Source organism: Leucoraja erinacea, chromosome 30 (assembly GCF_028641065.1).
Source record: "Leucoraja erinacea ecotype New England chromosome 30, Leri_hhj_1, whole genome shotgun sequence".
Classification (NCBI taxonomy): Eukaryota; Metazoa; Chordata; class Chondrichthyes; order Rajiformes; family Rajidae; genus Leucoraja; species Leucoraja erinaceus.
This window is the reverse complement of record NC_073406.1, coordinates 23,505,408-23,526,468: the sequence shown is the minus strand read 5'-3', so window position 1 is coordinate 23,526,468 and position 21,061 is coordinate 23,505,408. Positions and strand designations below refer to the sequence as shown.

The following is a 21,061-nucleotide window of genomic DNA, read 5'->3' as shown; positions in this document are numbered from 1 at the left end:
CTGAAGAACAATGGAATGTAACAGCCATAATAAATGCATGAATTAAGCATAGAATTAATTTCTAGAATGGACAAGCCAGGAACCTCTGCACAGTTTGCTTTCGCTCCTGCGCTCACTTCTCTCAATACTGAAAGAAGATTGCAAAGGAAGTACAAAACATCAAAATAAAATATTCTGAGGCTAAGGCCTCTGGTCCTAGACTCTCCCACTAGTGGAAACATCCTCTCCACATCCACTCTATCCAGGCCTTTCACTATTTGGTAAGTTTCAATGAAGAACCCCCTCATCCTTCTAAACTCCAGCGAGTACAGGCCCAGTGCCGTCAAACGCTCATCATATGTTAAGAAAATAATTCCTGGGATCATTCATAAACCTCCTCTGGACCCTCTCTAATGCATTCTGCGACAGATGCAAAGCATGTGGATATTTATGTATGAAGGAACTGCAGATGCTGGTTTAAACCGAAGATTGCCACAAAATGCTGGAGTAACTCAATGGACCAGGCAGCATCAATAGAGAGAAAGAATGGATTATGTTTTGGGTCGAGACCTTTCTTCAAACTGATGTTGGGAGAGGGACATACATAGATAAGGAAGGGTAAGGTGTGAAAATAAGATAAAGGGAATGGAGATCAATGAAAATGTAGAATAGATCATTGTTAGCTGGGAGTTAACTGCATTTTAAAATCTCTGTTCAAAGCAAACAGAGATAAAATGTAGTCAAAGCCAGTAAGACTGGTTGGAGAACTGGGAAGGGGCAGGGATGGAGAGAGACGGAAAAGGCTACTTAAAGTTAGAGAAGTCAATGTTCATACCACTGGGGTGTAAGCTGCACAAGCAAAATATCAGGTGCCCTTCCTCCAATTTGTGTTGGGCCTCACTCTGACAATGGAGGAGGCCCAGTACAGCAAGATCAGGGTGGGAATAGGATGGGGGAGTTAAGGTGTTTAGCCGAGCCTGCGCCTGGTCTTCCTGATATATCTCATCCACACCTGGAACAGTGGGTACAGTAGATGAGGTTGGCGAGGTGCAAGTGAACCTCTGCCTTACCAGAAAAGACCATCGGGGTCCTTGGACGGAGTCAAGGGGGGAGGTATAGGGACAGATGTTGCATCTCCTGTGGTTTCAGGGGAAAGTACCTGGGGAGAGGGTGGTTAGGGTGAGAAGGGACCAGTTGACCAGGGAGTTACCGAGGGAACAGTCTTCGCAGAAAGCGGAAAGTGGTGGAGATGGGGAGATGTGGCTAGAAGTGGGATCCCGTTGGAGGACGAGGGGGATTCTGTCCCTGTTATGATTGGGGGGGAGGGAGAGCAAGAGCAGAGCTGCGGGATATTGAGGAGACCCTAGTGAGGGCCTCATCTATGATGGAAGAGAGGAACATCTCATCTTAGGCACAGATCCGATGAAGACGGAGGAATTGGGAGGTGGGGATAGAGTCTTTACAGGAAGCAGGGTGGGAAGCAGTGTGGTCTAGATAGCTATGGGAGTCTGTGGGTTTATAATAGTGTGGATATTTATGATGTGTTATGGGTTCCAATGCCATGGCATGATTAGATATCATATGCCACCTCCTCAGAAAGACCGATATACAAACTTAGGAAAGATACAGCTACGACTTGTAGGCTTGTTATCTCACAGAGCACAGACCCAGGTTCAATCCTGACCTCAAGTGCTCTCTGTGTGGAGTTTGCACATTCTTCCTGTGACAGCGTGGGTTTTCTCCGGGTGCGCCGGTTTCCTCGCACAAGCCAAAGACGGGCGGGTTTTGTAGGCTAATTGGCTTCTGTAAATTGTCCCTAAAGTGTAGGATAGTGCTAGTGTACGGGATGATCGTTGGCCGGCGCAAACTCGGTGGGCTGAACGGCCCGTTTCCGTACTGTATCTCTAAAAAATTCAAAGGCTAAAGCTAAACCAGACTACTTCTCCCCCTGTCAGCCTCCTTCTGCGCCTGGAGTAACTAATCCAGTTTCGCTGATGGAAGTTAGCAGAGCAGCTATTGAGGGGGGAGCTCAGCATGGAAACAGGCCCTTTGGCCCAAACTGCCCACACCGGCCAACATGTCCCATCTACACTAGTCCCACCTGTCTGCATTTGGCCCATATCCCTCTAAACCTGTCCTATACATGTACCTAAGATAGACACAAATGTCTGGAGTAACTCGGCAGGACAGGTAGCATCTCTGGAGAGAAGGATTGGGTGACGTTTCGGGTCGAGACCCTTCTGAAGAAACATCACACATTCCTTCTCTCCAGAGATGCTGCCTGTCCCACTGAGTGACTCCAGCTTATTGTGTCTATCTTCAGTTTAAACCAGCATCTACAGTTCCTTCCTACACTATCCATGTACCCGTCTAACTGTTTTTTAAAGGTTCTTCCCTCAACTACCTCCTCCGGCAGCTCATTCCATACACCCACCACCCTTTGTGTGAAAAAGTTACCCCTTGGGTTCCTATTAAATCTTTCCCCCCACACCTTAAACCTATGCACTTTGGTTCTGGATTCCCCTACTCTGGGCAAGAGTATTTATCCATGAAGACAATTACATGGCTGTTTCTCCTGTTTTATGCTGGGTTCCTGTCCTGATTAATGGCTCAGATCTTGGTATCATCAGAGACCTGTGGTCGAGACCTGTGGCCGAGTTGAAAGATTGAGGCGGACCTTGTGGCTTCTGTGTCCTATGTTCCAGCATAACGTTATCCATCCCTGGTCACCTCCGCCTCTGCGATAGGAATGAGCATAAAGTATAAAGCGGGCAAGTGCAGGACTGGCAAGCCATGAGATGGATCTAGAGAGGTCCCAACACCCCACCACTGAATCCCCCTCAGAAAACCCATTGACAACGTTAGCTGAAATGTCAAAAAAAGGTTAAAATCATCGGATAGGAAAGCTTTAGACAGAGATATGCCAAATACGGGCAGATGTGGTCGTAATGTTGGTCGGCATGGGCAAGTTGGGCCGAAAGACTTGTTTCTTTGCTGTGTGTCTCTATGTCTCTATGACTCTAAAATGGAAGGACAAAGATAGACACAAATGCTGGACTTAACTCAGCGGGACAGGCAGCTTCTCTTGATAGAAGGACATATGGTTTAAATAAAATCTGCCAATCCATTTTCTCCAAAAATGTATACTTATGCAGCTTATACTGTTGTGTTTCTGTGCAATTGCTCTCTGTCTAACTGTTTTTTTCCTTCCTTCTTCCTCTTTCTTTTGTCTCTCTGCCTCTCTCGCTCTCTGCTGTTGTGTACTTGTATCCATTCCTGCTGCCTGCTCTCTCCACACTCCACACTGACAAACAATGCTCCCTGGTGTCATCATTTGCTCTGGATCACGGCATCTCTTGCCTCCTGCCATGTGATTTCCTCTTGTGTAACATTTCTCTCAATGATCGGTGTGCATGGGACCGGCAAATCCCTTGGTGTGGCTGCCTCCACTCTCATAGATGTTTCTCACCATTCAGAAGGCAAAGGAGCAAAGCTAATGAAGAGTAAGTAATTTGATCATCGACGTACCTCGTGTTAGTTAGTCCTCAGTAAGGGAGGAAAACCAGATGAGTACACGTCACCAGAACCAAAGGAAACTCTGAGCTAACGCACTCTTTCCTGCTCTCCGCTGGTACCAAAGGTGTGTGAAAATCAAATGAGATCTTCTACTGTTTTTGTTTAGTTTGGTTTAAATAATTTGGAATATTGACCAATGTTATTCTTATCAAGTTTTTGACTGTATTGTTTTACCAAGTTGTTGCTGTGTAAGGCTTATGCAAAAGTTTGTAGCTAATTGAAAATTATGCTGCACCAAAGTATGTCCTCTGTTGCAAGTTGCGATACATTGATTTGAAATGAAGTATAATTGAATGTTTGTAAAAAAAATCACGCCTGTGCAAGGATACTGTTTGCTTTGTAAATGCTTTTTAGATTAAAAGACTTATCATGGGGTAGGGTACAGCATTAGCGGACATGTATGTTTTCAGGGAGGAATGATTACAAATCTATCACAAAGACTCTATTGAGTCTGAAAGGGTAAATGTCATTTTGATTTTTGGTGAAGTGTAATTGTCTAAGGCAGCCCTTAGGATTTCATTCGAGTTTTGGAAGCAGGTTATGAAAGATCACCAAGTGTAGTGTGTGGTGGGAGATTAGAAGTGTTTAAGAAGGAACTGCAGATGCTGGAAAATCGAAGGTGGACAAAAATGCTGGAGAAACTCAGCAGGTGAGGCAGCATCTATGGAGCGAAGGAAATAGGCAACATTTCGGGTCGAGACCCGAAACGTTGCCTATTTCCTTCGCTCCATAGATGCTGCCTCACCTGCTGAGTTTCTCCAGCATTTTTGTCTACCTGGGAGATTAGAAGTCTCTTTATGCAGAATGCAGTTGGAACTCAGAATACATGAGAATACTTGATTGTGGGGCTAACCATAACATCACCGACAGGAAATGTTTAGAAAGCTCTAAGCCAAGGAAGGAGCGGAGGACAAGAGGTTTTGGAGGGGTCTGGCAGAGGGCTACCTCAGAAAGCTCCTTCTATATATTTCTGTGATTTATATTGCTAACTACCAAATAACAGAATTTTCATAAGTGTATTTGCAATGTCAATCCCTTCAATCACCTAAAGTACTTTTGTCCCATTACTGGACATCTTTACAGATAAAATGTGATCTATACCATTAGTCTGGTGTAAACTGGCCAACATAAACATGAGAAGGAACCATACCAATAACATGGGGTGATGTATTTCCCAGGAGATTTATTTTGATGCAATGATGCTGTTTGAAAGAGAGGTTGTTTGTTTGAAGTGAAAATGTTTTCCGTGCAACATATGTTTGCTGAAGTTCTATTCAGCTGTTTGATCTCCTTCCCCTGATGTGCAATGTAAAGGGCCTGTCCCATTTAGGCGTCATTTGCGCGTCATGCAGATAGTGCGCAAAGATTTTGTACATCCCAAAATCCTGGGGCGCCGCATGCGACCGCGCGTCACTGCCTACGTCACCATGCACCATGCACGCGTAATGCGCATCACGCGCGCGTCGTGACGTATAAATGATGTCGCGTAAATGACGCGCAAACGACGCCCAAGTGGGTCAGGCCCTTTACTTCCAAAGTGTTCGCTGCCAGATTTGATGTTGGTTTAGCTTTGCTTGAGGGTAAACGTAGGCGAGTAGCTCAATATCCGAAGTGCATTCTTTGGACCACGTATTTATTTCAGATAAGTTCATGTTCATAAATTCTAGGCACAGAATTAGGCCATTTGACCCATTAAGTCTACTCCGTCATTCAATCATGGCTCATCTATTTTTCCCTCTCAACCCCATCCTCCTGCCTTCTCCCCATAACGTCTGTCACCCAAACTAATCAAGAATCTGTCAAACACCGCCTTAAAAATTTCCGTTGCCGACCTCCACAGCCGTCTGTGGCAATGAATTCCACAAATTTACCACCCTCTGATTAAAGGTACGTCCTTTCATTCTGAGGCTGTGTCCTCTGGTCCTAGACTCTCCCACCAGTGGAAATCTCCCCTCCATGATCATAGTGCCAATATTTGAAGCTGAACACACGCTGAGAGGAACACAATTGCGCGAGTGCCAAATTTCTTCAAAACTGTAGGCAAGGAATAAAGGAAATCTGTGGAAAGGCTGGCTTTTTGTTTACTCCTAAATTGCATAAAGTGAGGGAACATAATTCATGCATCTGATACACAAGTTATTGCTATCAATCCCCCTGGTCCTTGGCCATTCACTGGTGTTCCCTATAAATACCTCACCCGCTACCTGTCCTCTTTAGGACTTCTTCAAATCTACCTCTTTAATCACATTTTTTGGTAACCTGTCCTAATAATTTTTTTAAGTTGCCATCTGTCACATTTTATTTATTAACTATGTATAATGTGTTTTGGGGCATTTTACTCCATCAATGATATTACATTAGCGGTATGATGTTGTTGCCATTGTCCTTGCTGTCTCTACCTCTTGGGTTTGAATAGAAATCATAACAAGAGAAAAGCCGTTTTCATTTGCAAACAAACCACCCAGTTGTCCATAAAAAACTCACCACATTTGCTTTTATACACATTTAATTGCCTCCATGACAAACATTCGCTTTCTGATCTCTTGGTGGCCACTCTTCATCTTTCTATCAGTTGTGCAGTAAATAATGAATACATTCATTGACGTCATCCTAACTTTGGCAGCTCTAATATCTGATGTATATATAGGTGCCACAGCGTCACACAACGTGGAAACTGGCTCTTCCGCCCAACTTGCCCACACCACCCATGTTGATCCTACATCCTATATCTGAAGCAGAGGCAGTACCTTGGACAAGATTATTTCATACATATCTTTCCATTGCTTAACTTGGTGGCCATTTACATGATGTGGGTAGATTGATTCATCAGGAGAGTTATCAGAGCCGAGCCTAGACTTGAGGCACGCTCACATGTACTCACCTGTGCACACACACGTGTACATGCGTGCACATAGACATACAAATATATTCATGCATATGCGCACACACATATGCACGCACATATACACACACATACACTCGCTCAGGCATTCACGCACGCACATATACACACGCACTCAGTTGTACATGCATGCACATAGATATACAAATATACTCATGCACATGCGCACACACATACGCACGCACACATTCACATGCGCTGGCGTACGCGCACACACACACGCATGAACACACGCCTACAAGCATGCACACATACACACGCGCACACACACACATACCCACACATACATACCCACACACACATACACAAACACACACGTATATACACACACACATATACACACACACACATATACACACACACACATATACACACACTCACTCATATACACACACTCACATATACACACTCACATATACACGTTTACGCACACACATATACACACACAATCTCTGTAGAATTTGCACCTATCTCACCATCTTGTAAACAGATCCAAAGCTGCTTTACAATTTCACTCAACAGATGTGTAGGGTTGTTAACATGTAGGATCCTCTGGTTATTTTTCTAATAGAAATCCTGCCGATTTAAATGGTAGGTTAATTGATGGTAGTAAATTGCCCCTGCAGTGTAGGTGAGTGGGTAAATCTGAGTGGAGATGATGGGAATGTAGAAAATAATATATTGGGATCAGCGAAGGATTGGTGCCTGATGGTTAGCATGGGCACAGTGGGCCGAAGGGCCTGTTTCTGTGTTGTGTGGCTCGACGACTAAAAAATTCTGAAGTAAATAAGCAAATAAACTGCAGGTGTTGGAAATCTGAAATAAAAGCAGAAAAACGCTGGAAATATTCAGTAGGTCGGGCAGCATCTGTGGAAAGAGGAACAGGGTAAGCATTTCAGGGTGAAGACCTTTAATCCTGAATGAAAGTTCGAGAGCCACAGTGGCACAACTGTAGAGCTGCAGCCTTACAGTGTCAGAGTTCGATTCTGACTACGGGTGCTGTCTGTGCAGAGTTTGTACGCTCTCACTGTGACTGCGTGGGTTTTCTCCGGGTGCTCCGGTTTCCTCCCACATGCCAAAGATGTACAGGTTCGTAGGTTAATTGGCACACACATATGTCCAGCTAGTTTATGGGGATTGCTGGTTGGTGCAGACTCACTGGGCCGAAGGGCCTGTTTCCGTGCTGTATCTCTAAAGTCCAAAGTTCTTCAACCTGAAACATTACCTTTCATCCTCTCTGCAGATGCTGCCGGGCCCGTTAAACATTTCCACCACTTTCTGCATTAACGTTAGAAATAATGGCTGAATGGAGGCTGTTGCTTGCAGTCATTAGGCCATTGAATGATGCATGAGGTCTATTCTGTACAGCTAAAGCAACTTCTTGTCAAATTAAGGCAGGTACCAGGTTGCTTTGAATATCCCATTTGAAAGTGGTTAAGAAATGAATTATTTAGTTGTGTACTGACAGCAGCTTTATAGAAGTGTGGGGGTTGAAACTGCTGTCAAATAGACTGATGACATTTTAGTGCGCAGATCAGCTTAATATATTGCCAGTATCTATTTGGCCCGGGTTAAGGACTAAGTTTGTAATGTGTCTTTCATAATTTCAGGCCATCTGAAGCTTTTTGCAAATGTAGTCTCGGTTGTAGAATTTAGAATGTAGAGATACAGTTCGGAACCTGGCCCTTCGGCCCACCGAGTCCGTACCAACCAGTGATCATCTTGTACACTAACACTACCTTACACACAGGGGACAATTTACAATTTTACCGAAACTTATTAACCTACAAACCTTTACATCTTTGGAGTGTGGGAGGCAACCAGAGTACCCGGAGAAAACCCACGCATTCACAGGGAGAACGTACAAATTCTGTATAGACAGTACAGATAGTGCTCTGGCACTGTATGGCAGCAACTCTACCACTCCCGTGCTGCCCTCTATTCTATAGGCTATGGCCTCCATCTTACACACAGTCGCAATGCTTCAAGCTGCCCCCATTTAGATCAACTACTTGCAAAAGTCTACATGATGATCCACAAAGGGCTTTTGCTCATATCTCACCTTCCAAGGTATACGAGTGCCAGCATAGATCAACTCACCCCACCACGTGAGTTACACACCCATTAGAGCCCTTCCCTTCAGTCGGAAACATTGTTTTTCTCAGTCAAGGGTGCTGCCGGGATAGTTAACAACAATTCAGCACCCCTGATTTCCCTTCAATGAAAGAGTTGTTGCTGCAGGAGATGGTTTGCAGTAAACCACATTGGTGGATTTGGAATAACATATAGACCAGAACAAGTAAGGATGCCAGACTTCCTTTGATATTTCCACATTCCCTCGGAACGTAGTTGGATCCCATCAAGTCTCTGCGGCTCATATTCCCTGTAGTCTACTCCCCACCCTCACTCCCCCTCCCCCCATTCCCATCAACTGACCCAGATTATACCACCAGTCACCCCACACACAAGTATCGATGAACCGACCATGCTGCATGTCATTGGAATGTGGGAGGAGCCCCTTAGGGTAACACGGAGATAGCCACGCGGCTACAGTGCCGCCATTTTACTGAAGAAACATCACCATCCATGTTCTCCAGAGATGCTGAGTTACTCCAGCACTCTGTCTCTATATTAGTAAAGCAGTTGAGTGTTTTCAATTATATGATCATGTCTTTTATCCCACATTCATTAAATCAACTGAATTTAAGTTGTTAAAATGGGATCAAGTCAAGAATCGAGTGTTTTATTATCATTTGGCCTGAATGGAACAATGAATTTCTTACTTACAGTAGCACAACGTGTAGAGAGGAACTGTAGAAGCTGGTTTAAACCAAAGATGGATATAAAAAGCTGTAGGCACTCTGTGGGTCAGGCAGCATCTCTGGAGAAAAGGAATAGGCGATGTTTTGAGTCGAGACCCTTCTTCAGACTGTGTCAGGGGAAAGGGAAACGAGAGATATAGACAGTGATATAGAGATATAGAACAAGTGAATTAAAGATATGTAATCATCGTTACTTTTTTGCATATCTTTTGTTTAAATACCCAAAACGTATATAAACAAATATGTAAAAATCAACCAACCAGTAATAGAGCAAAGACTAAAATAATACCCACGTCTTTGTAGTTCAAAGTTTATTTGGAGGTTGAAGCGTTTGATAGCATGATGGGATAAGAAACTTGTTTCTGTGAGTCATTGGTCCAAAGATGAGAATTGACAAGGTAGCACAACCTCTAAAAGGCTGAACCCTCGTGCCCATTGAATTGTGGAGCAGAGTGTTTAATTTCAAATGTTGCTCGCTGGCTGGAGTGCGGGAAACTGGCGAGATGCCTCAATGCCTCGGCCAAGTGGGAAGCCATCTCGGTAGAAACTTGGCCCTGAGCTCAAGTGTCCCGGCCAAAGCAGCTCCAGCCCTGCACATCCACTTGGACACTGGTCTTAAAGTACAATAGGTGGAGCAAAGGGGAAGTACAGAGTGCAGAATATAGTTCTCAGCATAGGGTGGCATGTTGGCACAGCGGTAGAGTTGCTGCCTGTACGGAGTTTGTACATTCTCCCTGTGACCTGCGGGGGTTTCCTCCGAGAACCGGTTTCCTCCCTCACTCCAAAGGTGTGTAGGTTTGTAGGTTTATTGGCTTGATGTAAAATATAAAAAATATCCCTAGTGTAGGATCATGTTAATGTGCAGAGATCGCAAGTCAGTGCAGACTCTGTGCCCTGAAAGGCCTGCTTTTGTGCTGTATCTCCAAACTAAACTAAAAAAAAACAATGTAGTGCACCAGTTCCATAGACAAAGTCCAATGTCCACAATGGGGTAGAGGTGAATCGGACAACTTATGGAAGGGCCGTTCAGATACCTGATAACAGAAGGGAAGAAGCTGTTACTGAGCCTGGTGGTGCATGGTTTTAAGCTTCTGTACCTTCTGCCTGATGGCAGCAGAAGGAAGAAAGAATGAGCGGGTTGTGACAGTCTTTGATTATGTCGGCTTCTTTGCTGAGGCAGCATGAAGTGTAGATGGAGTCAATAGTGGGGAGTCTGGTCTGTGTGATGGACTGGGCTACATTTACAACTCTATGCAATTGCTTGTGACCTTGGACAGAACGGTTCCCAAACCAAGCTGTGATGCAACATGACAGTATGCTTTCTCTGGTGCATCTGTAGAACTTTGTACATGTCACTGGAGACAGGCCAAGTTTTCTCATCTCCTGAGGAAGTAGAGGCGATGGATGGTGTGACTTCTTGGCTGATAATATTAACGCTAAGGAGCTTGAAGCTCTCAACCATTTCAACTTCCGCACCATTGATGCTGATTGGGGCATGTAATCCACCGCACTTCCTGAAGTCAATAACTAACTTGTTCTTATTGCTGACATTGAGGGAGAGGTTGGTGTCCTGAGGCTGTGATCCATGTTACTAAGTTTTCTATCTCCCTCCCGATAACAACTGCTGGATGTAAAAGCCTCCAAATCCTATCTTGCTACCAACAAAAGACAAATTCTGGAGAAACTCATTGGGTCAGGCAGCATCAATGAAGGGAATGGACTCATTGTTTCTAGTTGAGACTCTTCATCTGGACTGAAAGTGGGGAGAGAACAGCTTGAGTGCCTTCTTTGGTCTTTCCATCTCTCACCTCCCAACTCTGTCGCTATCTCAACCCTTCCTTTCACCAGTTGACCATCCGGCAACCATTTTCTTCTCACCTGGATCATATAACCATATAACCATATAACAATTACAGCACGGAAACAGGCCATCTCGGCCCTACAAGTCCGTGCCGAACAATTTTTTTTTCCCCTTAGTCCCACCTGCCTGCACTCATACCATAACCCTCCATTCCCTTCTCATCCATATGCCTATCCAATTTATTTTTAAATGATACCAATGAACCTGCCTCCACCACTTCCACTGGAAGCTCATTCCACACCGCTACCACTCTCGGAGTAAAGAAGTTCCCCCTCATATTACCCCTAAACTTCTGTCCCTTAATTCTGAAGTCATGTCCTCTTGTTTGAATCTTCCCTATTCTCAAAGGGAAAAGCTTGTCCACATCAACTCTGTCTATCCCTCTCATCATTTTAAAGACCTCTATCAGGTCCCCCCTTAACCTTCTGCGCTCCAGAGAATAAAGACATAACTTATTCAACCTATCTCTGTCACTTAGTTGTTGAAACCCAGGCAACATTCTAGTAAATCTCCTCTGTACTCTCTCTATTTTGTTGACATCCTTCCTATAATTGGGCGACCAAAATTGTACACCATACTCCAGACTTGGTCTCACCAATGCCTTGTACAATTTTAACATTACATCCCAGCTTCTATACTCAATGCTGATTTATAAAGGCTAGCATACCAAAAGCTTTCTTTACCACCCTATCTATATGAGATTCCACCTTCAAGGAACTATGCACGGTTATACCCAGACCCCTCTGTTCAACTGTATTCAATTCCCTACCATTTACCATGTACGTCCTATTTTGATTTGTCCTGCTAAGGTGTAGCACCTCACATTTATCAGCATTAAACTCCATCTGCCATCTTTCAGCCCATTTTTCCAAATGGCCTAAATCACTCTGTAGACTTTGGAAATGCTCTTCATTATCCACAACACCCCCTATCTTGGTATCATCTGCATACTTACTAATCCAATTTACCACACCTTCATCCAGATCATTGATCCACCTGTTGCTTGCCAGCCTATGCTTCAACCGCCCTCTTCACCCTCTTACTGGCCATCACCCCTCAACTCTTTTAGTCCAGATGAAGGTTCACAATCCGAAATATCGACTGTCCATTTCCATCCACAGATGCTGCCTAAACCGCTGAGTTCCCCCAACTTGTTGTTCTTTCTGCTCCAGATTCTTGCATCTTCAGTCTCTTGTGTCTCTGTCCATCGACCACCCTGGAAGTTGAACAATACAATACAGTGCCCTCTCCCTTGGATGCCACTCTCAGCTCTATTACTGACCAGGAGAGGTCAACCCTCAGCATCACTGCTAACAATTAGGTCCAATTAGCTGATATTGGTTGGCCATTTGAACCTTGTTAGCTTATTTGAACCTATCGAACCCAGGCATTCTAGCCCAGTGGTTCTTAACCTTTTTGGCACCAGTACGCGCATAAGTGAACAAAATACTGTATGTGGTATGTACCTTTGTCAGGTTCCTAAACATGGGCTCAACAAATTGATATGTTATTTGTGTCCCCTTCATGACCCCCAGCTAAGCCCAAAATCACCCCCATACCCCAGGCTAAGAACCACTGTTCTAGGAGGAAGAAGTGAGAGGACGAGAGTAGAAGAAATAGGAATGAAGAAAGAAGGGAGAAGGGAGAAGGAGACAAAGTGGGGCACATCCCTGCTGGCTATGTTGCCCTGTCACTGGTTTGAGTAAGACTGGGATAGAACTGAGACCACCAGCACCACCGTGTGATCAAGACTAGACTACCGGGAAAGAAGCCCTTGACAGCCAGCGCCTGAACCGGAGGCCAAGTCTGAGTAGCCAGGACATGCCGGAGATGCCCAAACCTCTTCCTGTCCGAGACAACGATGGACTGTGCCCACACACACCCGCAGAGGCAAAGACTGGCTGCTATAATATTCCACAGATGGCCAGTGTCACCTCTCCAAGGCCAAAGCTGAGCTGCCAGAAAGAAACCTGTACATCAGCCACTCCTCTCGAGGGAGGGGCGCCTGGAATTGCTGTGTCACCTCCTTTGAAGACCAGGACTAAGCATGTGGTTCTGGACTTTCTTAACACTATAAATAGTATAAGCCATGTGAGTTCACCATACTGCAAGTGTCGGTGTAGTCACTGACGAACCCGGCGTCATCTCTGATGCCACGGATCATAGAGTTGATAGAGACCAGGTGATCATTTCACTGAAAACCTTCGCTCAGTCCGCCTGGACCTACCTGATCTCCCGGTTGCCAAACACTTTAACTCCCCCTCCCATTCCCACACAGACCTTGCTGTCCTGGGCTTCCTCCATTGTCAGAGTGAGGCTAAACGTAACTTGGAGGAACAGCATCTCATATTTAGCTTACAATAAAGTGGTATAAGTTTTGATTTCACTAACTTCAAGTAACCCTGGCATCTCTTCTTTCTCCGTCCCTCCCCCACCCAATTCTTGTACTGTGTTCAAAGCTGTCTTGTTGAGTCTCATTGGCTGTAACTCATTTTCACCTAGCAAACATCGTTAATTTTTTGCATATCTTTCATTCATTTGTTCTACATTTCTCTATATCTCTCGTTTCCCTTTCCCCTGACTCTTAGTCATAAAACAGGTTGAGATTCTCCCATTCCAGGAGGCACCTGGTCAGGAGGGTCTCGACCTGAAACGTCACCTATTCCTTTTCTCCAGAGATGCTGCCTGACCCACTGACTTACTCCAGCATTTTGTGTCTATCTTCGATGGAGTGCCACTGTACTCTGTTTCATCACAATTTGTTTAGAAAAGATCTAGGAATGAAATCAAAGGAAAACTCAGGGCTGGAGAAGGTTGGGAATTATCGGGTCCAAATTTGCTTTTTTCCTCCCAGGCACATTCCCCTCACCACAAGTCCAGGGTCACTGGGCCAGCTACAATGCCGATAAAGTTACTCAGTATAGTATCTTCAAGGTTTGCACAGATCAGGAATTTAACCAAAGAAACACTGACAGAATGGAATCTAGGATGGCACCTTCATGGGCTGATTAGATGGCGTGTCGGCAGGAAACTTGGGAAGGAGGGGACGTTTAAATCCTGGATTGTTTACGACAGTGCACCCCTGAGAATTACAGGAGCCTTGGTTCACATTTCCAAAGCCATGGAAAGAAGGAGTTAAGTGATAATTTTCCATAGAACCATAGGCGTTGGAGCAGATCTGACACTGAGGCAGTGCACACTCCAATTATCCAGCAGATCCACAGCACTGTAAGCTGACAGCCATTCAATGTCTCTTCCAATTGCTGACGGTGGTAAATAGATTGGGTTGTAATGACTACACATGACTTCTCTGGATCCCCCAGGAGTTGCACATGTCTTTGTGCTAGAAGCAAAATTCTGTTCACATCAACTGTATAAGCCGACATATTTAGGAATTAACCTGCCCAGAAACTGCTTCAACTCAGAGTTGACAAAGTCCGTCTGAAGGCAAGGTGATTGAGCGTGAGTATAGATGGGTGTTCTTGTACCATAAAGGCAAGTTGCATTATGCTAGTTACAATCTAGAAACAAGAATCTGCAGATGCTGGTTCATGCCAGTGAAGTGTGATCATCTATGACCTGCCAGGCTTTGTCCTGCCTCTCCACTCTTCCAGCTTTCTTCCCCCACTACCCCCTGTAATTAGTCTGAAGGGGGGGGGGGGGTGCATGTAGCCTTCACTGTCTGCTCCCCTTCCCAACTCTCTCCCAGCCCTCTGGCTCCTCCACTTCCTTTCCCACCCCACATCAGCCTGAAGAAGGGTTTCGGCCAGAAAAGTTGCCTATTTCCTTCGCTCCATAGATGCTGCTGTACCCGCTGTATTTCTCCAGCACTTTTGTCCACCTTGAGAGAATTATGTTCAGTTTTGTCACCATGTTTAAGGAAATATGTTGTCAAGCTGGAAAGGTTGCAGAGAAGATTTATGGAGATGTTGCCAAGTGGGCCTGAGCTTTAGGGAGAGCTGGAGCAGGCTGGGGCTCTTTTCCTTGGAGCACAGGAAGATGAGGGGTACAAATATGTATGGAGGCGTACAAATTACGAGAGGTATTGATTGGGTAAACACACAGAGTTTCTTGAGAATGTCATTAAGTTTCGTGCAGAAAGGATTCACAAGGATGTTACTGGGTCTGGAGGTATTTGTGTTATAAGGGGGAGCTGGGTATGTGAGGCTTTTTTCCCTGGAGGATTAAGGAGATAGTAAGAGGAGTAAGGAGTAAGAGGAGCAGCATGAAGAGCAGCAGGTATGTGGACTGAGTTTCCATAGGAAGTGGTATGGGAGGGTGCAAGTACAGTTTAGAAAACAGGTACATGGTTAGGAAAGATTCAGAGAGTTTTGGTTCAACACAGGCAAATGGGACTGTTGGATGGACATCTTGGTGGGATGGATGATGGGCTTAAGGGTCTCTTTACATGCTATATTGTGGAAGCTGCAATATGACAAAGGTTAGGATAGCTGTACAGCACAATGACCTTTAAGCATTCATTGACATCGCCCAATGTTTTGGGATGGTTGTTCCTTGATACACACTACAAGGTTCTTGATATTGACAATTAAATAAAGGATTAAATAGCATGTAGGTTTACTTGTATTAGTCTTTTCCATTTGTATATTAATTTTTTGAGAGTGTATTGTTATTGATGATAAAAAATTCAGGTCAGGCCGGGGAGGGTGGGGAGGTGGGTGGGAGTTCCCCCCCGTCACGTGTACCATGTAATCCCGTGCTACCTGCTCCATGGTCGGATAGTCAGCAACTAAACCGTCTCCCCCATCTGCTGAGGAGGGGGCTGTGGACCCCCAGCAGGACCATAAACAAGACCTGTCAAAGGGTGGCCGAGCTTCTAGCAAGCTAAGGGCCATCCGGACTTCAGTAGAAGTTGTGATCACTGCATACATAGGCATGTTGATAAAGCACTCACACCAAAATCCTGTACTTCCAGCGGCTGAAGTCCGCAGGAACTGGAGGACAGAGATGTGTGGTGCGTCCATCACCGTTCCCGTTGGAAACCAGCACCACTGCATCGCTAATGTTTTCAAAGATGATGAATGAATAAGTAATTAGAAAGTGCGCATAATTTCAAGGGTCAAAATCTGTCTAAAAAGTTGACCGTTCTGATTGGAATTTCAGAGTAGTTCACTAACTGGGATTGTGCTGCTCTCATTGTGCATGAGTAAATAAAGTGTGTCTGGAACATGAATGCAAGTTGTCAGAGTACAGTTGATCGGCGACAACAATATCGCTATATGACTCTGTGACTCCAAACCTAGTGAGAGAGCCATGGCTTCTCATCGGTGAACTGCCAGGACAGATATCTTCTGTGCCAAGGAACCCTGGAAACGCACTTGGGTAGTGGAGGTAGATGCTGGCAGGAGATGGCGCTGACCTTGTCCTTCCATTGTGTAAGAATCCCCACTCATACCGTCATTAGAAATGTCAAGATGAGAATGGGCCATTGGGAACAATTGTACCAAGCTATGCCAGAAGGTGGATCAAGGACTGGTCCATTGAAACATGTGCAAAAGAGGTTTGAGAGAATATGTCCACCATGTACTTTCATGGGTTGAGCGTCAACATGTGGAATGTGACCATCACTGGATTGGGCTCCTTGATCTGTTCGAGTTTTGTTTATTGTCACGTGTACTGAGGTACAGTGAAAAACGTTTGTTGTGTGCTAGCCAGTCAGCGGAAAGCCAATACACTCGGGCCATTTACAGTGTACAGATACATGATCAAGGGGTTAATGTGAATAATGTTTAATGCAAGATAAAGCCTGTAAGGTCTGGAAGCATCTGTGGAAACTGGTGAAGAACGGAACAGGATTACTTAGGGGAGTCCCTGGGTGGTCAGTTGCTGCCTGCTGCTCACTCCTGCATTCAGGAGGTCTGCCAGACACTGCACTTGTGCAGAGGTGAGTTTGATTTCAATGAGGACAACCCTGGCACTGGGATTTCTCTGGTACTTGCTTCTGTCGTCGTGGAATCAAACTAATTTCTGTGCAAGTAAATTCTGTGTGTCCTCTTCGACACAGCAGTGAGATGTATCCATTATGGGTGACCTTGAGGAGCTCTCCTGGGGAAAGATGCTAGGAATACTGTTGAGAGTCAAAGGGATCTTGATCTGGATTGTGAGGGGAGTCTAGGCAAGAGAACCTCACTGAGGACCTCTCACCACATCTCAGTGCAGACCTGTGGTTGCGAAGACATTGGTCATCAGACAGGTCCAGGTAGGGCATGATGTCTCTGGGAGGTAACTTTTCACAGGATCGGCGTAGGCATGAAGGGCACAGCGGTAGAGTTGCTGCCTCACATCGTCAGAGACCGAGGTTCGATCCTGACCATTGTAGATTAATTGGCTTGGTAGAAATGTAAATGTGTGTGTAGTATTAATGTGTGGGGATCGCTGGTCGGTGTGGACCCAGTGGGCCGAAGGGCCTGTTCCACGCTGTATCTCTAAACTAAACTAGACGGAGCTTTTATTGTCGCATGTGCAACATGCAAACGCATTATGAGATTTTTTTCTCACTAACAGCCCAGTAGAGAATAGCCATACCTAAGCACATCCCTGATTAGCAAATTGCACGGAAATAGACTGCTGAGCCTGTGTGCAAGAGGTAACATGTTTTGGTGTCATTTTCAAATTCCAGTTCACATCCCAGGTATTATGAGTGGTGTCCATTGCAGGCAAACCCCAGCCTCCAGCCGTCGCCTTCCCTTCGCTTCCCTTCACGTGCGGGTTGACCTGTGAACCGACGCCTCTCTCCTCGCCCGTCCTCCTTTGTGCCCCGGGGGCAGCTCCTGCAGCCGACCTCAAGTGCACGATAGGCCAGACCCCAGTTCCCCCACCTCTCCTACCGGTCTTGATCCTGGCCTGTCGTGGTCTGTGGTCATCGCCCCGGCTACATCTCGAGATATTGGCACAAGTTGTCTTACCAGCCATGGCTGCCGCTGCCTAGACCTTTGCAACTCCCACCCACAATCTCTCCAACTTTCTCTCCTCCAAACCATGTCTTCAGATTGTCGATCCTAAACATCCCAACAACAGTAGGGTTGAGAGGTCATAACACACGCCAGCCCAGTGCCCTGTGCCCAGTGGTGGCAGGTCCCTAAACCATGGTCTTTCTCGGCAGAGATGACTGCATGTGTGGGAAAGAGCTACAGATTCTGGTTTACACCAAAGATAGACACAAGATGCTGGAGTAACTCAATGAGACAGTAAGCATCTCTGGAGAGAAGGAATATTCTTGATTACAAATTACAAATTCTTGATTAGAACGGGTGTTAAAGTTTATGGGAAAAAGGCAGGAAAATGGGATTAAGAGGCAGAGATCAGCCATGATTGAATGGCGGAGTAGACTTGATGGGCCGAATGGCCTAATTCTACTCCTATAACTTGTGAACGTGAATGGGTGACGTTTTGGGTCGAAACCCTTCTTCAGACTCTTCTTCTTCTGAAGAAAGGTCTCAACGCGAAACGTCACCAATTCTTTCTATCCAGAGGTGACTGCACTCAGCTTCAGTGAGTCCCACAGTGTGTAGTCCTGACCCTAGGAGCATGCAACACCTAGTGTTCTTCCTCACAACACCCACGTCCCAGGAGTAAATTGGAGGTGCGCACAGTGAGGTGCTCAGCTGTTCTATTATTGCAGTTTAGTGATTTGCATTCCCTCAGGCGAACCGTGGTTTGTTTAAAACCTCACTGTTTGCATTCCTGACAATTCAATATGAAATCTCACCATTTTATGAAAATGTATGAGTCGGTCTACCTTTCGCACAAAAAAATAGTCTGTTGCCCGTCCACAGTTGGGACTGAGGAGGCAGTGGGTCAAAAACCACTGAACAAAGGGACCTTTGCAGTGATGTTCTCACTCGCCAATGTGAGCTGGAGACATCACATGATTTTATGAATTTAAACGTTAAACTTTAGAGATACAACACCAAAAAGGCCCTTCGGCCCATCGAGTCCATGCCAACCAGAGATCACCCCATATAGAGGCATTATCCTACTCACACTAGGGACAATTTACAATTTTACCAAAGGCAATTATCCTTCTAACATGTATGTCTTTGGCGTGTGGGAGGAAACCAAAACTCCCTGGTGAAATCTCACGCAGTCGTAGAACGTACAAACACCGTACAGACAGCACGCACAATCAGGGGCAATATACAGAGACCAATTAACCCACAAACCCGCACATCTTTGAGATGTAGGAGGAAACCGGAGCACCCGGAGGAAACCCACGTGGTCACAGGGAGAACCTGCAAACTCCACACAGACAGCACACGTGGTTGAATTTGAACCCCAGCCTCTGGCACTTTGAGGCAGCAGCTCTACTATCAGCACCATTGTCCCCTCGCTTAACGTAATGTAAATTCTGGGGAGAAGGCAGACAAGGGTTATTGATTGGGGCCGATCAGCCATGATCACAATGAATGGTGGTGCTGGCTCGAAGGGCCGAATGGCCTCCTCCTGCACCTATTTTCTATGTTTCTAAATGGATTGGCTAGGTTTAAAATGTAAATAGATGAAGGTTCTGTGTATGTACATGTCTATTAAATAAGGTAATATTTTGAAATACGACCAGCTCACAAGATCTCTCCTGTTCATCCAACACTTCTTATCTGACCCCCACAGGTGCAAAGTCCTTCAATATGATGTCCCCGACTGGAGATAATTCTGACTTAATGGCTGAACTCAAAGCTGGAAAGAATCTGAAGCCGACTGCTCAGAACAAGGGGACGACCACGGTCTTTACAAACTCCGGCAATGCTGTGAGTATCCCTCAGTCATAAAATGGCCGTCGCTGACCTGATATCTAATGAAAGGTCAACACCCAGGACCGCTAGAAATTGCAGAGGTAGACACACGAAGCTGGAGTAACTCAGTGGGTCAGACAACATCTCTGGAGAAAAGGAATGGGTGACGTTTCAGGTCGAAACCCGACTTCCGACTGAAGAAGGGTCTCGACCCGAAACGTCTCCTATTCCTTTTCTCCAGAGATGTTGTCTCACCCACTGAGTTACAACAGCATCTGCAGTTCCTTCCTATAGAAAATGCAGAGTATTGTAGATTTGGCCCAGTCCATCACACAATACATCCCATCATCTACACTTCACACTGCCTTGGCAAAACAGGCAACATAATCAAACACTTGTGCCACCCCGGTCATTCCTTCTTCTCCCTGCTCCCGTCAGGCAGAAGATACAGGAACTTAAAAGCACGCACCACCAGACTCAGGAACAGCTTCTTCCCCTCTGTAATCAGGCTTCTTCCATAAGCTAGGGTACTATCTCATTTACCTGCACCCCATTGTGAACATTGGACTTTGTCTCTTGGAACTGGTGCGCCACAATGTTGAGAACTTAGAATAAAGGGGAGGTCATTTAAGACTGAGGTGAGAAAAAACTTTTTCACCCAGAGAGTTGTGAATTTATGGAATTCCCTGCCACAGAGGGCCGTGGAGGCCAAATCACTGGATGGATTTAAGAGAGAGTTAGATAGAGCTCTAGGGGCTAGAGGAGTCAAGGGATATGGGGAGAAGGCAGGCACGGGTTATTGATAGGGGATGATCAGCCATGATCACAGTGAATGGCGGTGCTGGCTCCTGCACCTATTTTCTATGTTTCTATGTTTCTAACTATATTCTGCAGTCTATCTTCCCCTTATAACCATATAACAATTACAGCACGGAAACAGGCCATCTCGGCCCTACAATTCCGTGCCGAACAAATTTGTTTCCCCTTAGTCCACCTGCCTGCACTCATACCATAACCCTCCATTCCCTTCTCATCCATATGCCTATCCAATTTATTTTTAAATGATACCAATGAACCTGCCTCCACCACTTCCACTGGAAGCTCATTCCACACCGCTACCACTCTCTGAGTAAAGAAGTTCCCCCTCATATTACCCCTAAACTTCTGTCCC

At 45.4% G+C, this 21,061-nt stretch overlaps 1 protein-coding gene across 1 annotated transcript in view; it reads left to right on the top strand.

The window, feature by feature from the left end:
• Positions 1-21,061, top strand: part of espn (espin) — a 217,505-nt gene that overhangs the window by 169,079 nt on the left and 27,365 nt on the right. The window contains exon 10 of the mRNA XM_055659678.1: positions 19,769-19,905. Within this exon, the coding sequence (XP_055515653.1) occupies positions 19,769-19,905 (137 nt within the window). The remainder of the gene's footprint in view (positions 1-19,768; positions 19,906-21,061) is intronic.